The sequence below is a fragment of the Anopheles stephensi genome, chromosome 2 (genome assembly GCF_013141755.1).
Source record: "Anopheles stephensi strain Indian chromosome 2, UCI_ANSTEP_V1.0, whole genome shotgun sequence".
Lineage (NCBI taxonomy): Eukaryota > Metazoa > Arthropoda > Insecta > Diptera > Culicidae > Anopheles > Anopheles stephensi.
In genome coordinates this window covers 87,798,508-87,823,333 of record NC_050202.1, presented here as the reverse complement: position 1 = coordinate 87,823,333, position 24,826 = coordinate 87,798,508, and the positions used below count along the sequence as shown (strand labels likewise).

Sequence of the window (24,826 nt, the reverse complement as noted above, 5' to 3'; positions counted from 1 at the left end):
TCGTTAGGGACATTATAAAATTGTTTTTCCTACATCCCGCAATCCCGGACGACGGTCTAGCTTAAATGCGTTTCATAATGATCGACTGCAGCTAGAAACAATGCTAATTTAGTGTTACTGTTTCGTTTATCTCTACCTCTTATTGGCGATTGATTTTATTAGTCATCTGCTACGAGGATAAGCGTCGATGGAATTTCTCTATCTGCCGATATAATTTTAATCAATTTTACGGTTTATACAAAACCCTCTCTAAGTACGAAGTTTCACTTGGTTTCGTTAGGGCATTAATTTCTTCTCGTCTCATGGTAGGCTTGGTCACGTCATGAGAAATACCACCAAACTTCCCACACTTTCTCCTCAAGGATCGCAGCGCCATCTATCCTATATTTATTTAAGTAGTTAAAACTCCCCTTTTTTAAATTCAAATTGACGATCATCAATCGATCTTCAATGATGGAGTTTAGTTTTCTCTCTTTGGTAGAATTGTTGACACACTTTGCAAACAAGTTGGCATCGCCTAAGGACTTAACGCGCGCAACATAGGACGAGTGAGCATCAATCAAACAATCCGGACCTCTTTTCTGTTCCCTTAACGGCGTGAAGGCGTAGCTCCGGGAGCCCCTCCGGGTTAGTTGAGCCACACACACACACACGGGGCGTAGGTGTTAAAAAGGGGTCCGATCCTGTGACGGGCCCATGTCTCTAATATGCAGGTGATGTGAATCTACGCATGTACCTCCTTAAATCGCTTCCAGCGTTTGGAGATCGGGATTGATTGCTTTTACCGTACCGTAGGAACGGTTTAAACTTCAACCCAAACAACAAGATGTCGTTGCGTGGAGACCCCATTTCACCTCTCAGAGTTTGTCTTGCAAACGTTTCGTCATCCTGTCGTCCCGCCTAAAACGACAACTGCACGACGCGTGCGCATACGTTTAGTCAAGCTTGTTACACTAGCTTTGAACTGCCAAATTGCTAACCCCCTTGTTTCTTCCACCCGTTCGCAGGTACTGCTGATGAATAAATTAAGCGTAAACTCGCGAATAATCGTTTCTTCTCCCGGTCACGGGGTTGATCTTGTGCCTGGGAGAAGAAGTTGCGCGGGTCCTCGGGTACCGAGATTGAATAAGGAACCGCTCACGCCAGCTTTCTTCCTGCCAGACCACTAAACGACAAAACGCACCCTAACATCAGGCGGCCAGCAGGGAATTGCGATTGTACTTTCCCGGTGACAGCCGTCGGTTGCGCAACAAATTAGAGCAAAGTGTGCCGTCCGGGTCCACTTGGCAGGCGCACTTTGGCACGCGAGAGACTCACCCAACGACTTGCCAAATCATCATCGCGGCAGTCGCGGGTTGAGTGAAATAATTAGAGCCGCATTTAAATCGGCAAATTAAAATTCACCACTCCGGCCGGACGAATTGGGGTAGCCAGCACATACGCCATTTGCTTTCTTTTGCCATCCGCTAACTGGCTTGTTTGGTGGTCCTGCCGGCTCGAGTGTGCGGGTTGTTCGTTTCGTTTTTCAATCACCCGGTTCGGGTTTTCTCTCTTCTTCTCTCCCCGCTGCCAACCAATAATTGATGCTAAAACTAAGCAAAGGATCAAGCGGAAAGGAAAAGGCTCATTTCGTTGACGAATTACGGACCGGTCATTACGATCGCGGTCCGCGCGAGTGATGGTCGCGTAATGGTATGTCCGTTGCCCCGATTTATGTTCCCGGTGTGGTGGTGTGGAATAGAAGGATAAGTTACGATGAGGGCCCGGTAAACCTACGGTAACGTCCCAACAGTTTCGGCGTTTGAGAAGGGACAGCTATACCCTTAGGATAATAATGTAAATCCGATCGCGAAGGTACGCCTGAACAGACGAAATAATTTGGCAATAAAGAAAGGGCGACGAGGCTGTCTTTTTTTGTTTGTTTCGGGCCCAATCATCTCCACCGAGCCGGGGAGCCTTTCACATCATTTTTTTATTGATGTTTCGGTGGGCGAACTTTCGAGGTCGTTCGAGGCAGATTCGAAGGGATTTTACTTTCGTTCAGGTTGCCGTACTTTTTCGCGCTGGAGGTTTATGAGCTGCTGGACGTATGGCAAATAAGGTGAGTATCTTCCGTGTTGTCCGTTGGTTTTATTGGCTACCAGGTATATATATGTTTTTATGAGTGCAATTGTAGCTCGTCTAATAAGGCGTATGCCATTTTTAATTACCACTGGACGTACTGCAGCGGTCGGTAGAAGGTGCTTATATAAATAAAAGTAGGATTTCAGTAAGTAAAACATCTTATAATGTATCCTGTTGTCTTAGTCTCATGCTTTTAATTTTACTTCGGCTGTTTTAGAGTTATCCTAATAAGCACTGTTCAAGGCAAGGACCAACACGAGTACAATAACCGAGGATCATCTTCCATTGTCCATGATATATCACCAAGAATCGTGTCCATGGTGTCACACTCGATGACAAGCTCAACATCAAACAACATGTTGAAGAGGATACTCTTGGATTCATCATTCTAGTAATTAATGATTTTGGGATCCAAAATGTCTACGGATATTGTTAGGCAGCCTTATACACTTCATCTTGGAGTATGGATGTGTCGTTTGGTGTTTCACTAGGCTTGAAAGCATTCAAAGATACTTCACTCGTATTTTTGGCTCAACACCCTTGCTGCCTTATGAATAACGTCCGCTTCTATTTGGACTCCTCAAGCCACAGCCTTCATGTAGCTCAGGTTTGCTTTATAAAAGGCTTGCTACTTAGGTCTGCCGATGTTCTAGATTTATTTTCCTGCGTCTGTCTGTATGGTCCTTCACGATCGCTTCCTGCTAATGATCTTCTGGCGTGGAAATGCGATCCTGTAAGACATTAAGATAATGTACTCTCAATAACAACCCCAAGTTTCTGACCCCTCGAATCACCCTATCATAAATGTCTGGAGTAAAATAAGTTAACTTATGTAAATTGCTCATAAGCAACATCCATTCCCACGCTGAGTAGAAACAACATGCTGCAAAGAAAAAACTCTGCAAAAGTAGCAAGAAAGCACGCAAAAAAACTAGCTTCCTTCCGTCCCATGCGGTGACTTACTTACCTGACGTAATCCGCTTCCCGGTCGGCACTTGAGTTTGTTCTGCTTCTATTGCCGTCGATCCGGGCAGCTACACAGCCCCAACCACTTGTGGGACACACTTTTACCTTCTATTACCCAACCTGCCAATCCCTACCAGGCTACCAGGTTTTGGCGAACCTTCTCCTGCGTGAAGGTATTTTTATGATTGTCCGTATTGTAACTGGTGTTGGGTGAAAATAGTAAATAGTGGATATCTTTCATCGTGTACCCACGTACAGGGGTGTGCTTTGTCAGGAACAGCGAAAAGAAGAACAAAAAGAAAGAAAAAACACAACGCACCCCCCAAAAAAAAAGAATCGGAACAGAGTTCCCAGTTCACTTGCTGCGTATGCCTGCCGGCGATACGATCGAATCCCGGACCCGGGCACGAGATGCAAAGAAAGAAAGTGGGCACAGCAAAGCGGGAAGAAAACGGCCCGGTTGAACCGGTGCGAAACAAGTGTCCCGAAGCGAGTTACCCCGAAACGCGATGACGAACGCACAAGACAGCAAAAATTCCCGCCAGAGTTTGATTTGGAGCGCCAATCGACGGAACCGGAGCAGTGGATCGTACGGTGGAGAGAGAGGGGGGGGGGGGGGTGATCTGGGGGAGATGGAAGGGTCGGACCACCGTCGGACGCAAGTGGAAACAAACGCAATCGAAGGGATCTTGTATGATCAATGAACATGGCAACGATTGCAAGCGCCAGAGAGAGAGAGAGAGAGAGAGAGAGAGAGAGAGTGAGAGAGGTCGATCGTTTGGAGTGGAGAAATGGGAGTAAATTGGGATTAACCCTTAAGGAAAGTGTAAGTAAGGCATCACTGGCTACAAGATTTGTATAGTAAAGTGACTTCTTAAGTAATTTAAAGGACCTTGGCGATAATCTTGGTATCAAGATACAACATGGCCACCCAGAAGGACGCGTGTTAGACAGATACTAATATTTTTATAGAGTTCAAAAGGAAGAACTGAAACGAGTCCAGGAGACTGAACAACTAAAGGATTGAACTCAGGTTCAGGAGAGCATCTCAGAGAACGATCGCGTTGATCGGAGAAAGACGGGGAAAGACCTTGCCACATACGGACTGATTGTTGACCATGTTGACACTGGCCGCCCTTCTTGTTCCAAGGGTCCACACACACGCACACACACATGCTGCTGTTGCTGGAGGAGAAAAGCAGCGGTACCGTCAACCTGCCACCGGCGACTGCACGAGTAAAAGCAAAAGTATGAAAACGAAAGCACACAAATGGGAGGGTAAAAAATGCGCACAGACTCTGCAGACTCTGGTGGCCGGGTGGTGACGGTGGTTGCGGTTTTGTGGTTTTGTGGTTTTGCGCGCGCCGGAACGGATATAAATTGCTTCTGCACCCTATCGGACTGTTTTAGTTCGGTTCCTTCGGTTGGGCGGATAAAATCGTGCAACTAGCGCAGAACGTGCAGCAACGACAACAACATCCACGTGCGTTTTGCATGTGCCAAGAAAGACTGCTTTATGGTTGTGCAGGTTGTTTGAGTTCTGAAGTTGTTGCTCGGTGGATAAAGTATTGGCATTGGTGTGTGGTGTGATACACTTTCGGTGCAACCGGGTTTCAAAGTGCTTTACAAACTTATGTACATTTAGAGAAAAACGACAAGGGTGAATAATTGACGTGACAAAGTTCAAGTGATCGTTGAAAGACGGGTGAGTGAAAATCAATCACAAGGCGCAGGGCAGTTGTGTGCTTGTGAGACATTAGAGCAGAAATTTAAACGGGACAGTGAATATTGCAAGTGAAATTACGTGCATTTTGTTTGTTATTTTAGCATAAACTGATCACGACAGAATACTGTGAATTGGAGTAGGATAACAATACTAAATGCTGTTAGCATGATCAAAATGGTGAGTGTGTTTTCAATAATTTTTTAGTCAAATTTAAGTGAAGCAGAATTTTAAGCCTTTTTTGTGCTTGGTTTTAATGTAGAAAAAATAATTCATAATGATTAAATATAGCTTTTATGAGAAAATAAAAAATTGTAGAAAGGATTCAGTATTGTTTTTAATGTTAAGTAGTAAGATCGTTGCTTTTTTGTTTTACTTGTATCTAATAACGATATGAAATATTTTTTTTTTAAATGTTTGAAAATTCACACACGCTCTCGACTTTGATTGCAATCTATGTGTATGAAAAAAAAACTCCAATCTAGCTTCAGTTCAATATGTTGTAAAAGCTACGAGTAAGTGCTTTTACTTAATATAAAGTTATCATAATCGCTGAAAAAAAATTTTGACATCCAAACATGATGTATTAAGGTTGAGATAGAGCCGGTTAAATTGATGCCGGAGCATTCAACTCAATTTTCAAGAGTAAAAGAGTTAGTGCCAAGGAAGGAAGAAGGTTGGTCTGGTCTGTAGTATTCATTTTCTTCTTCTTGGCTAAACGATCTCCAAGGTCAGCCCGGACGTATAAAGGCCCAATAGATTTATTAATATCATGTAGAAAGGACAATCGCAGATGGGATTCGATAACAGGTCCTGCCGTGTTCAGGCCGGTGCTGCTACTATGTCTTCAACTGAAAGACTCAAATTTCGGTCTTTAATCTTATGGGAATCACTGGTTGTGGTACTCAGTAATAATTGTTATCATGCACATAATAAACAGAATTTTCTCTTCAAGTTCTTTATCATACTAAAAAGGGTCCAATAAATTATCTTCCATTGAGCTTTGTGAAATTTGTATTTTATTCAGGAAAATATATTTAATTTTGAGCTTTTTTCCAAATTTATTATAACCTCACAATATGTCATACCGGTAGTACAACAAATCGCGATCAAAACATACGCAAAGCAAGCCAAAAACAACAAATACGAAGAAAGCCTCCAACTACCAAGACGGAAATGGCATAAAAGACATTAATTCAATGTATTCAATCACTTCGCTTAGCCTAGTTGCGTCTAGACGCGAGACCATTTAGACAAATGTCTTCCGTTTTGTCGACACACACTCGTGTAGTTGCCCCATTCACCCTCGTTCACCGCCACCACACCAGCGACAGATCGATCGCACATTGCGCATTTCACTTTAATAATCTACGATCGATAATCGGCAGCATGATAAACGACCCACGGCCCGATACGATTGCAGTGAAGTAATCGAGCGCGGCGGATGAAGATAAGATAATAATAACCTCCATTCGTCGTCATGTACGAAAACGCAATCGATTACACAATCCCCGGGACAGTGGGACGACGACGAATCCTGTACGACGGCGACGTTTGCGTCATGCGAACCAAATGCGATCAAGTCCAGTGGGGTGTCCTTCGCACTGGCAAACCACACACATTATGATCCAAATCAGCAGCAGCAGCACGTTAATGTATCTCATTTGCCATTAGCCGGGTAAAAGACCGCGCGCGGCCTATGTGTGTGGGTTTCTCTTCTCGGCTCATAAAATCCACCAATCCTTTCATCAATCGGTACCGAGCGGGTTCGCCACAAGAGGAAGTACAAAAAACGAAAACGGTACAGCAAAAGAGGAAATTTACCAGCTCGCTAGCTAGTTAGCATGCGGCCAGTTTGCCATCTGCAAGACCTAATTTGGAGCTCAGTGTCCGAAAAAGTGGAGCTGCTGGTGCATGATGTGGCCGCATTAAGACACAGAGCAGCAGCAGCAGCAGCGTAATGCTTCAATTTCCATCTCGCCATACCACGGGACATAAAAGGGACGGGAAATGAAACGAATCATATTGTGGCCGTACCTGTCCAAGGCCATGGGAAGGAAGTGGAAAAAAGGAAAATCTTCCTCGTTATATTTAGTAAACAAATTGCCAATCGATATGGAAGAGAGAGACAAGAGAGAGAGAGAGAGAGAGAGAGAGAGAGAGAGAGAGAGAGAGAGAGTGGACAAGGGGGCGGAAAAGAAAAGTGCCAATGGCCAGATTATGCTCGCGCGGGTTTTGCTTCCCATAGCATTTTTCGTCCCGCATTTTCCCTCGCTCGCTGCAAACCCATTCATTGTCGATCGGATCGTTCGATCCGGACCATTGATCGCTTGATCGTTCGTTGATCGAGTTGGCTCATTCATAAGCCGCAACGATCGATGAATGAGCCCATGGTCTTTCGCCTTCCCGATCGGTCTTCTTTCAGAAAAACTGTCACGAGGAAGCACCGGCATGTGTCCGGCGTTGTTTGACCAATTACCATTTTATGCGCACGGCTGATTGGTATAATTTGAGCAAACACTTTTTAGCATCCCGTTTGACACCTGCACACACGCGCTTTAAACGGCTCAATTGAGCTTTTTTTTTGCCATCCAGTCCCAACTGCTTGATAAATTGCACCGACACGTAGGGCAAGGTTGTCCCTTTGGCACGCAACCTCGTAGAAGCCGTGTTTTGCATATGGAAATGAAAATTATGCTCAATTTTTCCCAGACGATCGGTTGCTCCCGGGGCGCAACTGGCTGCTCGGGGCGGATGTACGATTTAAATAATGTCGCCCGACGACCCTCCCCTTTCCGTGCACTTCCGGCACCGGTTTTACGACCGCAAATAAGTGCAATGAATCAATAACGCTTTGCAGGTCTGTTTGTTGTCGAATGGAAAAATTACCCGCCCGTGTGTAGCCCGATGTGACAGTATTTGCGAGAGGTTCGTCGCTTTTGTTTGCTCACACGCTCATTGAAGTCTTTTGTGTTCGGAGCTGTTTTGTGCCGGCTTATCGGAATGCGATTGGTGGTTTTTCTTCTAATTTTGCGTGCCGTACTTGGAATGAAGCATTTTTTACAATAATCGACAGATGATTGAGCAGTTTAGATAATTATAACCCCTAGTTTTTGCTTGTACTTGTACAACGAGCTGTCCGGTGGAGAGTGTTTTGCTAACGCACCGGATAACGAATGGTATGTCGGAAGGGAAGAAATTTATCAACTTCCTTTCCTGTGCTCGATTGCGACTGTTCAAGAATGTCTGCTTGGTCATTTTTTGTTTTGTTTCAATCACTCCAAACCGACGCCATCTCAGTGAATCAAGGGACAACAGAAAAGAAGGCAAAAAACGAGCAAACTGTCAATCGGAAACATCGTGACGTGGTTGACGTGGTCCCTTTTAGTGCGCGAAACGAACGAAGGGAAATTAGTTGTTTGGTCGCGGATTTGCGTGCCTACGTGCCTGTCCTCGCGACCCTTTCCACATACCACTTTCTTCATCCCCGTTTTCGGAGCGTCGCAAATAGTTGGTGGATTTAAATGGTCTTCGATGGGAGCTTTTTTCTGCGCGCGCGCGCGTTCGTGCTGCTTTCTTGTCTTCTGCTAGCGAAAGATGCAAGAGAAGTAGGGAACAGCCAGACGGAAGGTGCGATTGAGATTTGTGCGATGGAATGTGTTGATTCATCCTATCAGACAAATACTGCAGCACAGTAAGTGGTTGGTGTGATGATTAATCGTTGGGGACCGCTCTACATGGTGGTGCAATGTGCCGTTGTTTAGGGTGATACTTTGCTGCACTGTAGTGAGCTTTACACGCCAAAATGTAGCGGCTTTTATCGCTCGTGACACTAATGAGCGCATTGCCTTTTGTGTGGTGCGGAGTAAGCTCTATCTCTTTTTTTTTGTTCTTAGTTCGACGTTTTAATTTGAAGTTTTTACCAACATGCACCATCTCATTTAGCTCTCTTAGTTCACTAACACAGCAGAGATTTGCAAACGCAGTGAAAGATCCATTAATCAACAACCTAGAAACAAAGAAGGACAAAGGCTCATTCCTCATTCAGAAAGAAAAAAACTGATCCTCCACTTGCAGGGGATCAAGCTTAAGCTCTAGAAAGTAAGGCTTATCGCATGCCCTCGACAGTGTTGCACAAACTCGCTGGCTCGCCGATGTGAAGTTGCATAAAAACATTAAAACGCAACCTGCCCCAAACAGATGGCCGGAGCAACATTGTGCGGCGTGTGGAGCGTGGAAAGACTGACCACGACCGGACCTCCGGACACAAGGTGACAGTACAAAATGCTTCCTATCAACTTCACTCTCTGCTCCGCTCTTCCGAACATACCAAAACAACCACTGTGCAATGAGGAAATGTGGAGCGATTATTGCAAAACTGTGATCATAAAAATTACTTCACAGTGCGTCGATCTCCCTTTTTTTCCCTTCGCTGGCAGTGATTCTGTACCGCGTCGTGTGACGCGTGTGTCTGGTTTTTTTCTTTCTAACTCCTAACTTTCGACCGGTTCGGCCCGGGGTCCGGCCAGGGATCCTGGAGTTCAACGACAAAGCTGCATTCGCTTCCTTTCCGTCCATTCCTACCGGGTGCTGTGGGGCGTTTATCGTAACTGGACGGGTCCAGTTTGTCTGTGGACAGCTCGCGGACAGGTTCCGGACAGACTGGTGATGAAAACTAGCTGAGACAGAGTGAGTGAGAGAGAGGGAGAGAGCTCGAGACCACAATAATAAAATCAGCCGCAAAAGCAACGCTTGAAGCGCGTAAAGAAAACAAAATCAGAGTACGATCGTGCGCCGGACGGAACAGGCTGCAAGGGGTGAAAAGGGTCCGCACGGGACGGCAAGAAAGGGTACATAAGCTCAACTACACTGGTCACAATGTGGCTCGAATACGCCGGTGGTGGTCACCTGCAACAGTAGCGCCCTTCCTTGATCGGGGAAACGGCCAACCAACAAAGATCAGCCGGCGGGGAAAGGCCTGGCTCGCGATAAGCGGCGCAAAAGGCACGATCGGTCGATCGATTGACTTCGCGGGTTCGCGTAATTCCTTGTGTCGAATTCGCTTCGGCATTTTTCTTCGGCACCCCTGTCTCACTCACACACGCTCCTGCCGCGCTACTAGCGGCCGTGTGATTTAAACCACTTCTGGTTGAGATTTTGTAGTTTCTGCCGGCTTTTTTTTTTGTGCCCGCTGCCCTCTTTTGTGAAAGTGAAAGTCCACCACCGATCGACCGATCGATTTTGGATCGAGGCATTCTTGTTAATCGATTCGGTTGCGTATCCTTATCAGCTTCACCGGTTGACCCTATGATCCCTGGGCGTTGTGGCGTTGGAGCCAGCAGCAGCAGCAGCAGGAAAGTGGCTCCTAATTTATCGCCCCATTTTCTCACCGCTTAAATCTATTTATTCTTCCTTGACGGGTTTGAACTTAGCGGCTAGCGTATGAAATCTATAATTTATGGTCTGTCGGAATGGGTGTTGGAATGTTTGCAAAAAAAATAGAAGGCTTTGCTGGGTTCGGTTGCACTTAGCTCTCCTCCCTGGAGCTGTTGAAATAGTAGCCCCGAAATTGGTGTGTAATTTGGTGTTGTTAATCAAATTGCGATTGGCTTTTCATGATATGCTAAGGAGTCCATTAGTGTGGTGGGTATGGTATGGTTAAAGGTTTCTTTTGTCTGTTTTGAGCTGCTTAAAAGGTTGGTTTTGTTTATCGTGGATGGTTAGAATTTTTTCGCTCACGCTCTGAGCCTTTTTTTGCTTGTTGCTTCAAATTACACAATCAATAAAATAAGCCACAAGATGGCCTTCATTTACAAGCTTTTTTGTTATTAAAATCTCCTCATAAACTACCATTAAACCCACTCGGCACAACGTCTTTAACATCCTTTCTCTTGTTCATCGCTTACCGCGGCGTTTAAATCGAACGCTTTTGAGAGCTTTCGGTGCTTTCTTTAGCTTTCCGTAAGCCCATTACCAATCAACCTCGATTCTCGCTCGTGTTTTTTTTTGTGCGAATTTAAGTTTAAAAATGGTGGTTTATGTCCTGTTTTGCTTTGGGCTGTAATTTCTTATCGAGTAAAATGAGTGTAATGCATAGCTTCTCGTGACGTCGTTCGTAATATGAAGCAGATCAGTGTAAGTGGAATGTGGTTTTGGGGGTTTTGCTCTCCTCCGATCGACTTTCGTAGTGACATGGGGTCCTCGTTGAACTACCGAAGTCATATCTTGCAACCTACGTAACGGGGAAATGCCTTTCTTTCCATTCCTTTTCCACTACACACATTAAAAAGGATTATATGTTATGCTGTAACTCCCGCATGCTGTCCGATTATGTTTTAACATGATTTTCGCTTTCAGCTTTATCGGCTTCATTCCACCGTAGCTGTTGCTTTCCCCTTTTTTCGGTCGGTCGGTCGAAGGTGAAATGAAACCATTGTTTATTTTCCACCGTAACGAAAGCCACCCGTTCTGACGCAGGAGGGCAGGCTAAAAATCCGCACCCAAATTTGGTGGCCGTTCAGCAGGAAGCTGAGGGCGGCGTACAATCTTTCTTCGGCTCGGGCCCTTTGAGCGATGCCTTTCTACACGGGCGCGTTGACGTTGACACGGGAAACAAGTAGCGATCAACTGGTTTTTGGCGGCGACAGCGGTCAGGCCGTTGTTGTGCCAGGCGAACAGAAACGAAACAATGTTGAACTTGTTACAGCTTTAGCTGGCAAACGTGCCAACGGCTAGATACAGCACAGCCGCGATGTGTAGCACGCGGTCAAAACTCACTCACCACCGGAAGCGACGTTGTGTTGTGTTGCTTGTCGGTTTTAATTGGTTATCGCCTGTAAGGAATGTTTACGACGGTAGCGCGGTGTGTGTGAGACAAGTTATATATCAATGGAATTGCTTCATCACAAGGCACGAGAGGCAATTCACTTTTCCCTGAGGAAGCACGACCGTATGGATGGAGCTTTTTTGCGACATTAAATGAAAGCAGTACCGTATGTTGCGGTGAATGATTTATTTACATGAAATAATGTTGTTTGTTTACGAGCTCACAGACATAAAGTGATCATTTCTCTCATGAGTAATAATGTTTATTACTGTGAGAAAGCTGGCGAGGTGCTTAGGTGATAATTTTGACACATTACTTAAGTGCTGAATGATTTAAAATCCTCGAACGATGGGTAGTTTGTTGGTTGGACTGAAACGAGATCAATATCAAAACGGCCATATCATAATATTTCCATTAAGTCTAGACCAACAGATAAATTAAATCCCCTCAAAGGCGTATTACTCTAACAAGCTTCATTCAATCGTTTATAATCCACTTCAAAAAACATGAAGTCAATTCCGCCGCCACCAATTTACTACGCCACTGCCTCTCCCACTACCGGTCACATTCCAGTGCGTAAAAACAACCGACGCTCGATAATACATAAATTGCCCGGCTCTAGATTAACTAATAACCTATTCCCCTTCAATAGCACATTTTGTACCTCTAATCTAATCGCATCATCTACCGATCTGCATCTTCACGATCTTGCACCATGATCATCATCGTTATCCACTGATCACTGTCGCATCCGTCTCTGCGGGGAGCGGTTTCCAGACGACGAAGCATCCGCAACGGCAGCACGCTCCATTCCCTCCGAACAATCACCGTCAGCGATTTAACACCAGCTTAGTGGCCGTGATTGGTATAGTTTAGCTCTTTTTTCCTATGCCTCCCACTGTACCGAGACTCTAGCGAGCGGAACTACCTTCCATCCATCGGCACCGACGCGTGTGTCACGTTGAAGGTTGTGTCCACCGACCCATGGGGGTTGTCCTCCATCTATTACCATAACAGCTCAAGATCGTGTTTTTTGCTTGCTTGCTGGGCAAACCGCCCAGTGAGTGTTATTTAATTTTCCACTTTCTTTTTGCCCTATGGGGCTTTCCAATTCTACCTCCCCCCTTCGCACCTCCATATCCCGGTCGGTAACCGGTTCACGCGCAGTGTCACGGGCCCGGGTGTTGCGGTCGCTCCGGATCTGCGCACTAATCACTCCTTAAATGCACTATTTAACGTGCCGTGTACCCTGGGACCGGAATTAGGAATGTGCGCAGTGTACTTTTCGCGTCACCAGCTGGTCTGCACAAAGCAGACGTAACGAGTAAAAAGGGGCGAAGGCGCGAATGCTTTCTTCGCAAGATGATGAAATGTTCCGCTCGAAATGGTGGCTGCGTGCGTTCAAAGCTTGCTTCGCTTGTATGCGCCTGACAGTATGCAATGCGGTGTACGATTTCTGTCAAAGCTTTTCCTCTCACCGTTTGTTTCATTTCACTTGCAGGTGCGCTTAAATCTGATTGTTTGGATCGGTTGCTGTGCCTGTTTACTGCTGCAGGCACCGTGGGTAGTGGCCGCGGGACACGATCCACCGCCCGGGAACCGCCCCATCCAGCTGGAAGACATCGAGCGGGACAATCTCAACAGTGAGCGGCAAGTGTTCAAGAAGGAAGCTATCGCTCAGCAACAGCAACAGCAACAGCACCAGCAACATGGAGCCAGCTCGACCCAAAGCAACAATCACTACACCGTCCAGATACAGCACCATCCGGGCAGTGCGGCCGGAACGCATAGTTCCGTCAAATACGTAACACCACTTCCGGTTCCAACGCAGACGCTCACCTACTCGAAAGGTATCGTACGATCGGTTACACCCATTCGATTGTTGATCGATCGGAATTAGCAGCCTAACCATATGGTACTAATCTGCGCTTGTCATTGTTTTAGATCACGCCGCACCGCAACAACAGTACATCAGTATCCCGCAGCAGCCATCCCATCATCAGCAGCACCACCAGCATCAGCCGGTACCGCAGGTGCACGAGGATCATTCCACCTACACGGTTCCGTCCCGTCAATCGCTGCTTCAGCCCGTCATCGGTGGAGGTGCACCGGCCTCCCCCTACCTGACACCGCAACCGCAGTACGTGTATGTGCAGGCCAGGCCCCAGCAGCAGCTGGCACAGTATGTGGCCGACAACAATCTGCCCCAATCGCTGCTACACATCCTGCCACAAAACTCGCAGTAAGTGTTCGCTTCCCAACGGAACAGCGCAATTAGTACCACGAAAGTGCCGGTTTCAGGTGCGTTTGGAAGGTGAAATGGGGGTACGGGTGACTGATTTCCTCTCCACCAAGGGCAGAAAGATCAATTTCAGTGTCAGAGTGGTATCGCGTGCCGGCGGATCAATATCGCCTTGATGGGCCTTTAAATGTATTTCCTTAATTTTATGGTATTTTTTTAGTATCCTTGACAGTTTTTACTGCCCCAATGGTCATTCACGGTTTCACGATAGGAATAGATTATGCTCGGTTTGTGACAAAACTTGATGCGCTCAAATTACGCGCACTGTTTCCTGCTTCGATCGAACATTTAATGTCCTTTCCCAGCCTCGATCATAAACGCGATCGCCACAGATCGAAACGACGCCGCGTGAGTTGCAATACGGGTGCGTTTAATTGCTTTTTGAATAACCGTGTTCCGTACACACGGTACGATACGAAACGCTAAAATTACATCACATGAGCAGTTGTGGAAGCTTTTGCTCGCGTGTTTAAGTCAATATTTTCCCATGCTCTTGAGGTGGAAAAACAGAAGCGCGCCTGTTTTACGATGCGTACGGCATGCACAGATCGGTGATGATAAATATTTGTTTGCGGATGGTTTTTAAACGGTTACAATGCAATCCGATTGTCTCGTTAATGGGAGAGTGATCGGGAAGGAATAATTTGGGAATGAATAAGTGCATGTTCCATTTATTTTTAAGATATTGTAAAGAGACCTCCTCGTAGCTCCTGAAGTTTATGTAACGAACAGGATTATGGAAGTGTAATAATGAAGCAAATTAACGGGCTGTTTCTCTTCACTTGCATTTAAAATCACAACCGTCACATTTGAAATTTTTATGGCGGCAATAAAATAAATTATTATTAAACGATCAATAAAAACTAAGAAAACCTGTTAGAAAACCTGTAAGGGGGTGATGGCGATGAGATGATCGTCAGACAAATGCAATGAAAAGCTGTGTGGCGTAAACAAATTTCTTAAATGTAAAAATATTATGATGCCGTTGTTGGCAACTCACGGTGGCCATGTTGGTGGTCAGTACTTTCCCTCAGACCTCACATTAATTGCCGAATCGATTAAATGTTTCATTGTGCAGTATTGTGCGAATGAAAAATTAATCATCCATTGTTTTCGGTAGTCAGCCAGCCACACTTTGTATTTGTGCGTGCCTTTTGAATCATTAATTGTCCTACAAGCGCATATGGCTCCTTTGCAAAAGGGATTAGCAGGAACAAAAACCCCCCGAATGGAGCGATTTATGCTTCCATTCATTGCGTAATTGAACACTTCCCGACGGATCCTGCTCTATGATGAATTATTGTGTACAGGATAGGCTCCCGTATCAGTAGCACACCACCAACCACGAGAGGCTTTTATTTATGATCCTGGCGAGTACATCATAAGCACCATCAGGTAGAGAGGCTAAGGTAAACGCGTGATGGACCGTGTCGGCCCGGCGGTTTGCGTTTTGATTGATTGATCGCATTTCACCACGATCGATCGATTGGCCTGTGTCGGGCGCTGTGATGGAGAAGAGAAGAAGCCGTTCACAAAAAAATGGCAAGTCATTTATCGTGTGAGATTTGCTTCACTCGTCGCATCCATAAATCGATTTATTGCTGGCTGGCTGGCTGTGTGATGGGGCGTTTGTGAAACCACCGGGTTGTTTGTTTGCCCGCCTGCTATACCTTTTTATGGCACACATGAGATGAAGAGGAGCTGATGGTGAAAGAAGGAAGCTTTGCCCTTTTAGTTAAGGCGTTTTGGTGTTTTATTTCTTCGGAGAGAGTGACAGATTGGGAGCAGTGGTCGGAAAATTGTAAAAGGTACGTTTGATTTCCTTTATAGATGGCAAATTGCTGTAGCAAGGAGGTACATTACGTAATGTGGCAATTAGGAGAAGGCCAGATTGAAACGGTGAAACAAACGCGACTGTCTACTAATAATGTTAAACTTGAAAGAGAGCATGGGGTTTTGTTAGCCATTTTGAGGGTGGCTAATTTTTTTCCCCGTTCGAAAAATAAAACACATCGTTTAACGAACGGTGGAAATCTTCCCGAAAGTGAAATGAAACCCCAGGTCCGAGTCCGTTCACATTGGCCACAGAAAACAACGCCCATTTTACCGAAATTAACCATAATTATCCTCCACCCCTCGAGCTTTCCGATTCCGAAGAGACTCGCTAAGGCCCGTCTAACCTTACCCGCACCGAGCATGCGATTACACCATAAACGAGGAAAAACGACGATCATAAAATAAATAGCTCCACCGAGCGGCGCAAGCATGGGCTCAGGTACGCAGCCGGACGGATTCAATTGCGGTCGGTTATTGGTATCATTAGGTGGAATCAGTGGCATCACAGGTGCTAACTGGCACCTAAATTCGTTCTGTTGTTTATGTACCGTGCCTTTCCCAGTGGAAGCATTGGCGACGAGCAAGAGGGCGTTGTCTACGATCATCAGCAGCATAACGATCGAGCGCGAGGGCGACACACAATGGAAGTATTTCGCTACGGTGCTGCTGGCTCGCTGTATTAGCCAATTTAATATGACGGGTTGGCGTAATTTCATTAGAAAAGCCAACACCTGCGTTAGCGGTCCGGAACGGGGCGTGAGCTGATTTGTCACGCCGCGTCCCATCCGAACGGGTGCAATGTGAAGCGTCTAAAGTGCTAACGAGGAGTGCTGTCATGTGTCACCGAGGTGTTTTGACACTTGGTAGAACAATAGGCTACTACTACTATTGGTACTACTTAAAGCTTAAAGCTCGTGTCAAAAGCGATGACACTTTTTAGTGATGACTTAATTCGTCACGGTGCTAGGATTAAACACAATCGCTCGCATCGAAGCTTCCGATTCTTGGGCGCATCGTGAGTAGACGTGTGCATTACTTAACCTCACTTTAGTGAAACTGTCACATGTTATGACATGTGATTGATGTTATGTGTGTAGGTGGTTAAATTTTAAAGAAAACCGCTCAGAAAAAGTCCTGCATTTTCTATGAATGGAACCTAATCGCAATTTATTAGTCACATTTTTATGGTGAGAATCTGCTCAAACGTGACAGCGAAGTGTAACGTTTAGGTGGGTATTTGAATTAAAAGAAAAGAACGGCGCAGATCTGTTGCCTTCAAAGCGCAACTAATTTAATGTGGTATCCAACTCTCTTCCTATTCGGTTTTGCGCTTAAAGTTAAAGCCACAAGAAGCACAAGAAGCTAAAAAAAACCTGGCGGCTTATGCAGATGGTGGTAGCCGGTGTAATCGTGTCCGTCTCATCTCATCGCCAGGGAGAGTAATTAAAAGTTTGCAATTACAACCTGCTGTTGCTGCTGATGTGTGTGTCTGCTCTAATTATTGCCATTTTTAAGAGCAGGTCTGGAGGTAGTACGATTTTATGTCAGCCGACACGACCACCTCCGCGCTTATCTTGAGCGAGGTTTTTGGATTTGACTGTATTTTTCTCTCTCTCTTACCCGGTTGTTTATCATTCATCTACGAGTGTATGTTTGGCGCTATAACCATCCGTAGTGCATCTGCATTGAGCCGGTTGCTGCACTTATCTGTTTCGGTTGTCTACATTCATTCCGTTCATAATGGACACTGTCGGGTGAATTCAAAAGGAAGCATGACGTAATTGAGCCGCTCTCACACCGCGCTCATCGGTTCGCGTTTGGAGATGTTGCTTCCTCGGCTTCGCTCAAGAAGCTTGAAGTGGATGCATTTGACGCATACGTATGATGGGGGATGTTTTTTTCTTGGTTTGGAATTTGAATTTTGTAACTTTGAATATTGTAACTGCATTCCACCGTAAGTGGACTTTACAAAAACGCTTTGAAGCGCTTTTCCGATATCATTTGGGCGTCGCTCTTATCGCTTACAGGTAATTGAGCCAGGATCGCAGCTCTAAATGCAGCTTCTTAATTAGTCCCACGGCTAATCGTTCCTTCCAGCCGAAATTATGCAAATGCAAGCGCAAACAAGATATTCACCTTCCCGCTTCATTTTTTGTGGTTACCTTTCTTTCCAGAGCTTATATCATGATTCCGACGCAGTACTACCAGCAGCAACCGCACCACGTCCCGTCCTCTCCAACCGGGCCCGCCCTGCCGTCCATCGCATCGCCGGCACCATCGTCGGCACAGCCCCATTCCGCCCAGCAGCTGGCCGCGTATGTCAACGACCCGGACAACCACATCCAAACCTACTCGCACGGTGAAACTGGAGCACATTCACCGGTCGGTACCGGTCCCTCGACGGTCCAGCCTACGCCCCAGCCCGACGTCGTGTACGCTGCGTCCTCCACCCCTGCCCCACCCCGCCACCAGTCCCCGTCGGCGGAGTTTTCCATCGTGAAGAGTGTTGAGCAGCCGGTCTACTTCTCACACGACCTTCCACCTGTGCAATCGAATAAGCTGCCCCAGCTAGCGGACGCCCCACAGCACCAGCAGCAGCACCATCACTTCGTTGCGCCGCAGTTACACCATCATCCTGCTGGAAGACCATTCCTGTCCCATGGCCCACCTCCACAGCAGCAGCAGTTTCATCATCCCGCTGGTCCCGTATCCCATTACCCTGCATACGTACAACAGCACGGACATTCGGCGAGTGTTGCCGGTCCGACCCACTCATTCGCTCCCCAGTTCTATCCTTCGCTGGCACATCCAAACAACGGCATACTGAACTACTTCGGTGTACAGCATCGTCCTCCGACCAGTCTGCTCGATTCGTACGTTCCATCGTCGCTGCAGCTAGCCAAAACGCCACTCTACACAACGAAGCTAACACCGCACGGCTTCGCTACACCGCATCAACCCGTCCATCATGCCCATCATCAGCGACCGGTCCACTTCTATCAACCTGGTGCTCCGGTGTATCCCTTAAACCCTCTCCACACAACCATTCTTCAACCGGCAGGAGGACATACGCAGTCCTTACACAGTTCCGCCACCCAACCGCTCCTTGGACAGATTCCATCGGGTCCGGCAACCGCTCCCGGGTACAACACGATCGCATACTCCGTACCGCTAGCGTTCACGAAAACATCCGCCCAATACAAACGATCGCCGGGATTGTTTAGTGTGGCAGGATTCCCGAAATCGCCGGCGTTGGCCACAACCAAACTCCAACCGGCGAAGCAGTTCCAGTAGGTGGAACGCCACGTCCACGGTATAGTCGTTAATTTATTTAGTTGATAGAATAAAATCTGTTGCGCGAGTTGTTGTTGAAAATGCGCGTTTGCGTTTCTTTTCATTTATTGTATTCGGTGTGTAGAAAACAAGATTGTACTAATATTTGTACTAAAACATAGTAAGAGAAGTAAACACACACCATCTGTCAAATATGCAGGGGTGCTCAACTTGTGTTATAGATCATTCGGGACTATTTTCACCCCCCCCCTTTCCTTATGATTTATAGCGCACTAAACTCATAACCGTTGTGCAAACATTTATCGTTGGCGGGAATAAATAAATGCCACCCGTCGTTGCTGTTGTTGTTGCGTGGTGCATCGTAAAAGTGTGAAATGCGCACCCAATCACTTTAAATTACCCGTAGTTCCCTAGATCACGCGATATGTGCTCCATGTTGGTGCGACGGACGGCACCACACGGCACGGCAAAATTGCTTTACGATATCAACAAACCGGCCGGCCAGGCCAGGTGGCGTCCTCGTTTGCGGTTCACTTTCCACCGCGTATGCCGTTTGCCGTTTATTTGTCGCGCAGAATAATCTGCCCTGCCGTAGATCACCTTCGTTCTTACGCAACGCTGACCAATCGAGCCGGTGGCGCAATATGGCGTTCGCCGGACTTGCACGATGAGTCCCACCGTGCACCGTCGATCTGAGCGGGATCTTCCATAATCGCACCAATGCATCTCATCTTGTTGGGATGATCGCGTTATGGTTGTCTTATTTTTTGTGCCCTCCCTATTTCGCACACACACATTTCTTCAAATCGACTTTTGGATTACTGTCTTTCTTCTTCTTCTTCTTCTTCTGCTGGAGCTGTTCTGTTTTCGCGTGTCATCCAGCCCTGGTTGACTTTTATTTCGCCATCCAAAAAAACCGTTTAATTGACCACTAGCAACCCCGTGGAAGGTGCTCGTGGGAAATGGGGCTCAGCAAAGCATGGTGTAAATCGGGAACGAACCGTTGCCCTATTGAATCATAAACTCTTCCATTCCCCTCCGAAAAAAACGCTCTTCTTAATGTCATAATGGGATGAGCAAAATACACCACTTCCCAAGATCCGAGCAAGAAACAAGATAAGCGCAAATATTTGCCGCCAAGACAATCTTGGTGATGGTTGATGGGTAGCGTGTGAGATCGAGAAGGTATTTGTATGAATAATTTTATTCACATCATTTTTCCCCTTTCCCCGGGACGCAACCTCTTATGGTTGAGACGTGAACCTTAAAAATCACGATGGACAATTGATTCGCAAAAAAGCAGAAAATAGTCACAAAAGATTTGCTGTAGAATGTTTTTGATAAGGAAGCGCAAAAATGATAACATAAAAACTGCCCCGCACTCTCACACTTTGAATGTTATTTGAATTCATAAATAATAAAACCGCCAACAAGATATGATTGCATGTAAAGCACGGAGAACCCCTCTTTTTAAGCAAGATTGCAAAGAAAAGGCCTTAGATTGTGTTGCAACTTTCCCACCTGATCGGTCCCGATCGGACATCAGCCGCATTGCGAGGTGACTTAACTTTTAACCCTAACGCAATCCATTGACTTACAAGAGGAAAAGCTCGTAGCTCTGTGCCTTCCCAACGAGCTCAAAAATCAATTTGCTGACATAAACATTCACCATTTTTGACTTCAATGTGTGGCTCATGCTCATGCGCACCCTGTATTTAAACGGCCCAGAAAACAGCGCTCGTTTCCCAATTCCATGAAATCGTTTTCTACTGTTTGATCACACAGACGATCAGAGAACGTGTAGCCTAAACATCTTCATCCCTTGCCTGATCGGCCGTGGCTGGCTGGGCGGTCAGTGGTTGCAGCCAGGTGTTAGTAAACATAACCTACAAAAAAGCGTACGATGGGGTGTATGGAAAATAGCCAACCTGCCCCGGCGTAAGGCTCCAGTCCAGTCGTTTTTCGGACCAGCGAACGAAAGAGAGACATGTGCAGCAAGAGTTAGGAATTGGCATACCCTTGAACCGGATTTGAGGGCCAGAAGCAGAGCAAGTTAGGAGGAAAAAAACACACAATCCTTACCGATCGTAAAAGGGAAGATATTTAATTTCCAACCGATGAATTATTCAATATTTACACTCATCGTGGTGGACCTCCCCCTCCCGAAGGTCAGGAAATACAGTGGAGCAAGCAAAAGCGCGAAGCCGCTCGATCGAGTTTATTCAGTGACCTGCTGTGACCGATGATGGCGACATAACGATTCGCTTGCCGTCAGGAGGGCTACAATTAACGTCCCTTGCTCGCATAATTAGCAAGAATGTATGTGTGGTGGAGTGTGCGCGTTTTTTCTTCTCTTCTTCGTGTGAACATGTGGGACAGCATCGGTGGCCTTAGGATGTTTTCTATTCGCAAAGCGTGACTTTAAAAAAAATGCTCAGCTTTGAGACACTGTTCGGCGGACCAATTATTTACATCCGGTGTGCGAAACAGAGTGTCGACTTGTTTGATTTTGTAGAGAGATGTGATTTGTCATTTCCATATAAGAAAACAGTAAAAAAGTAATATAATGAGATCAATTGCATACATTCAGGAGTTTTAAAGCCGCGACGAAATCATACGAAAGAATGCCAAGCCAAATAGAACCCGTTTGATTGCCCCGTTTTGCAATAGATGGCGCCATTGTCAAATTACTCAAACTGTCAAAGTGAATAAAAATAGCGACTACTATTTCCGCACCAATATTTAGAGCAAATGTTTCAAAATTTCTTGTGATCCAATTCAAATTGGACGGTTGCAATTTTTTTTAAACCCGTTCAGCTGATTTATGCAATCAATCTGAAGGCAATTGAGACCCAAATCCCAGATCGAACCTCAAGGACCAACGATGTCTTGTAACGCTTCGCGGAGCAATTTTTTGACCCACATTCAATTTGTCCCATTTGGCAATAGACTTGTTTTTGGAGGATTGGCGTAATCGTTCGTACTTTCTGCCTATTGATTACCCGCACACATGGGGCTGTCGAATAAGTTGCTGGAAAGCTGGATTATATCACAAGCGAGAGAGAAAAAATCACACAAAACCCACAGCGGATGCGGTGATCGTATGTGGGGCACCACAGCGAGCGCATTAGCTCGAATCCGTCAACCGAGTATGCGAGCGTTCCCGATCGCAACAACCCCCCCCCCCCTTTTTTATCAAACGACTGATTGACTTTCGTTCACTAATTTCTGATGCAACTCGGAACCCTGTGCACTGTGCGGACACGGGACGGCACGGTTCGTCGTAATTAATTGGAGTAGCTTTCCCGAAAGCACCCAATCATGCTTCCTGGCCAACCAACGGGATCCATTAAATCATCGACGAATCGGTTGTAAAATGATCCTCCCCAACGGGGGTGCGTGTGTGCTGATCCCCTTATGAAGGGAAGCCTTTGAATGCGGTGGCCGGTGAAAGAATGTTGATTGAGTTGCAAGGTGCAGTTAAGAGAATGGGGTGGGTTTTTGTTGTGGAAATTAGGTGATTGAACGCTAATCAAACGGGCACGAGCATTATTTAATCAGCATGATGCATTTCGTGCAGGAAGTCAATTTTGGATTGGGCAAGCAGTGTCATTGGTATCGATGGTTGGTGCCTAAAGCTCCCTTCAATAATGCTAATGTAAGGTTTACCCCTTTAAGTAAACGCCCAAGAAAGGTTTCGATGGGTTTTGAGGTTAGGATTAACTACACTCGATCGGTTCGAGCAATCTTGAGACGTTAAAAGCCTTTGTGGTAAATAGAAATTGGCAACCAAGGTAACGGAGGATGGAAATTGCTGCTGGAAACTGTAAACAATCTTATCCCTCGCGCACGGGTAGTTACACTTCCCATTAACCGATCCCAGTGACGCTGCAGGTTTTTTTCTCTCTTCGATCTGAAAAGGAGTCGTAACATCATCGACTGAGCAAAATGAAGGAAGAAAATGAGTCGTTCGATAAATGGCACAGCGCAGTGAAAAACAAAAGGGCAAGAGGTTTGGAAAATGGGCTGACGACTACTGGGCCCATAGACACAGGTACGACATGGACAGCGTTTTTCACTTTCACTTCGCGCAAACTCTCCGGGTGATGATGATCATGCACCCGACGAACCAATCAAGACGATCATCCCTTGTTCGCCGGGACGGTTCTTTACATGCAAAAAGGCAACCGATGGGATAAATTTAGCTGTATTTTACGATTTGGTACATTGAATGCTACATTCCAATGCACTTTGGAGCGTGGCGGGTTATACCATCGAGTCCAATCAGAAGCAAGTTAACGGTGAGCGGTTCCTCCCCAGGAGATCACAGAGCTAGCGAGGGAAAATGGCGATGATGGCGACGATGATGACCAGTTGCATTTACCTTGTTCGTTGAATAAATTATTGCTTCTGTCGCTACGATCCGATACGTGCCTGCGATTCGGTGCTGCATCTGGCGCCCTTTTACAATTACTTTCACCGTGCTGTGAGTAGGTGCAATCTATGTGAGTTACTATTAAATGAATCAGAACTATGTCGTATTGTATTGCGCAATTTTAAAGGGAGTGGAGGTCAGGCTGCGATATGAAAGCTCCTTAAAAAATCGTGTACTAAGAACTGTTGCGTGTACTAAAACCGTGTTCTAAGCTTCTAATATCATGTTCGAGGTTTATAGACACGGGTCAAAAGGTGGTGTAACGGTTTTTAGAGATTTTTTTCCGTAACGAGAGATAAAGAGAGAGAGATAGAGAAATAAAAAGGGTTGAGGATTGATGTGTCTGACAGAATATTAAATTGGCAGACAAAGGCGTTAGAACAGAAGGACTTCTGCAGCAGCTCAAAACTGCGAATCGGTCTTTAAAAACTAGGCCATCAGAGGAGTAATTTGTTGGAAAACTAGTTATGATCCATCTAATGCTTTTAATGACAGATTTTAAAATAACAATCTACTTAAATGTACCCGTGTACCTTGCAGCCACATCCAATTTGCTGCCAATAGAAGGAGTTTGTGTAGAGTTACACCAATCCAATGTGACTCTCCACATGATAAGCATCTCAAAGCTTTGAAATTAAAAGCTTCATCCAACGACAACTTCGAACCTGGCAGCCAAGAACTCTCGTCCCTCACAAGGAGCACTTCAATTAAAGACAAATGGCTACAAACATCAGGGCAATCATCCGATAGTGGTTGCACCCGGTCGGTCGTCTCCCAAACCCGACCGATGACGTAAGTTGGTGGCCGGCGGTGGCCCCCGGTGAGCAGCACTACAAAATAACATCCCTTAACACCCGTGAAGAGGCAAACAAGGGAAATCGCACCGGCCGCGGACCGCGGCTGCGCTGACTGCGGTGACTTACTAATCTGGAAAATGCTGTACACAAAAATCTCTTGTCTGTTGAAGCTCGCCGGGGAGAGAGAGAGAGAGAGAGAGAGAGAGAGAGAGAGAGAGAGAGAGGGAGAGACCCATCAGATCAACCCACCGTGAAGCGCATTGCGCATCGTGGGGTGGCAAAAATTGTTTTCATAACACGCTGGGCAGCCACCACAGTCAGTACGGAGAGTGAACAGGCGAGACGGGACCAAGCCGGGGCACAAGCAGTACTTACCTTTAGTTCAAGCAATTTCACACTAAAAATCATCAATTTGTGCACCGAGGTGATGCCAGGTGAGAGATAAATGGATCGGATCGCTCCAACTCCATCGGAGGGATGAAAGAGTCGATTAAGCATCGAACCATCGGGTTACAGTTGAACG

General features: G+C 46.1%; 1 protein-coding gene across 1 annotated transcript; it reads left to right on the top strand.

The window, feature by feature from the left end:
* Window positions 1–4,510: 4,510 nt before the first annotated feature.
* Window positions 4,511–19,150, top strand: LOC118505053 (trithorax group protein osa-like). The gene is made up of 5 exons (XM_036040326.1): window positions 4,511–4,795; window positions 4,918–4,993; window positions 13,141–13,489; window positions 13,584–13,881; window positions 17,952–19,150. Exons 2-5 carry the CDS (start codon window positions 4,982–4,984, stop codon window positions 19,069–19,071), a joined length of 1,779 nt encoding a protein of 592 aa, XP_035896219.1. The 5' UTR covers window positions 4,511–4,795; window positions 4,918–4,981; the 3' UTR covers window positions 19,072–19,150.
* The last annotated feature ends 5,676 nt before the right edge of the window (window positions 19,151–24,826 follow it).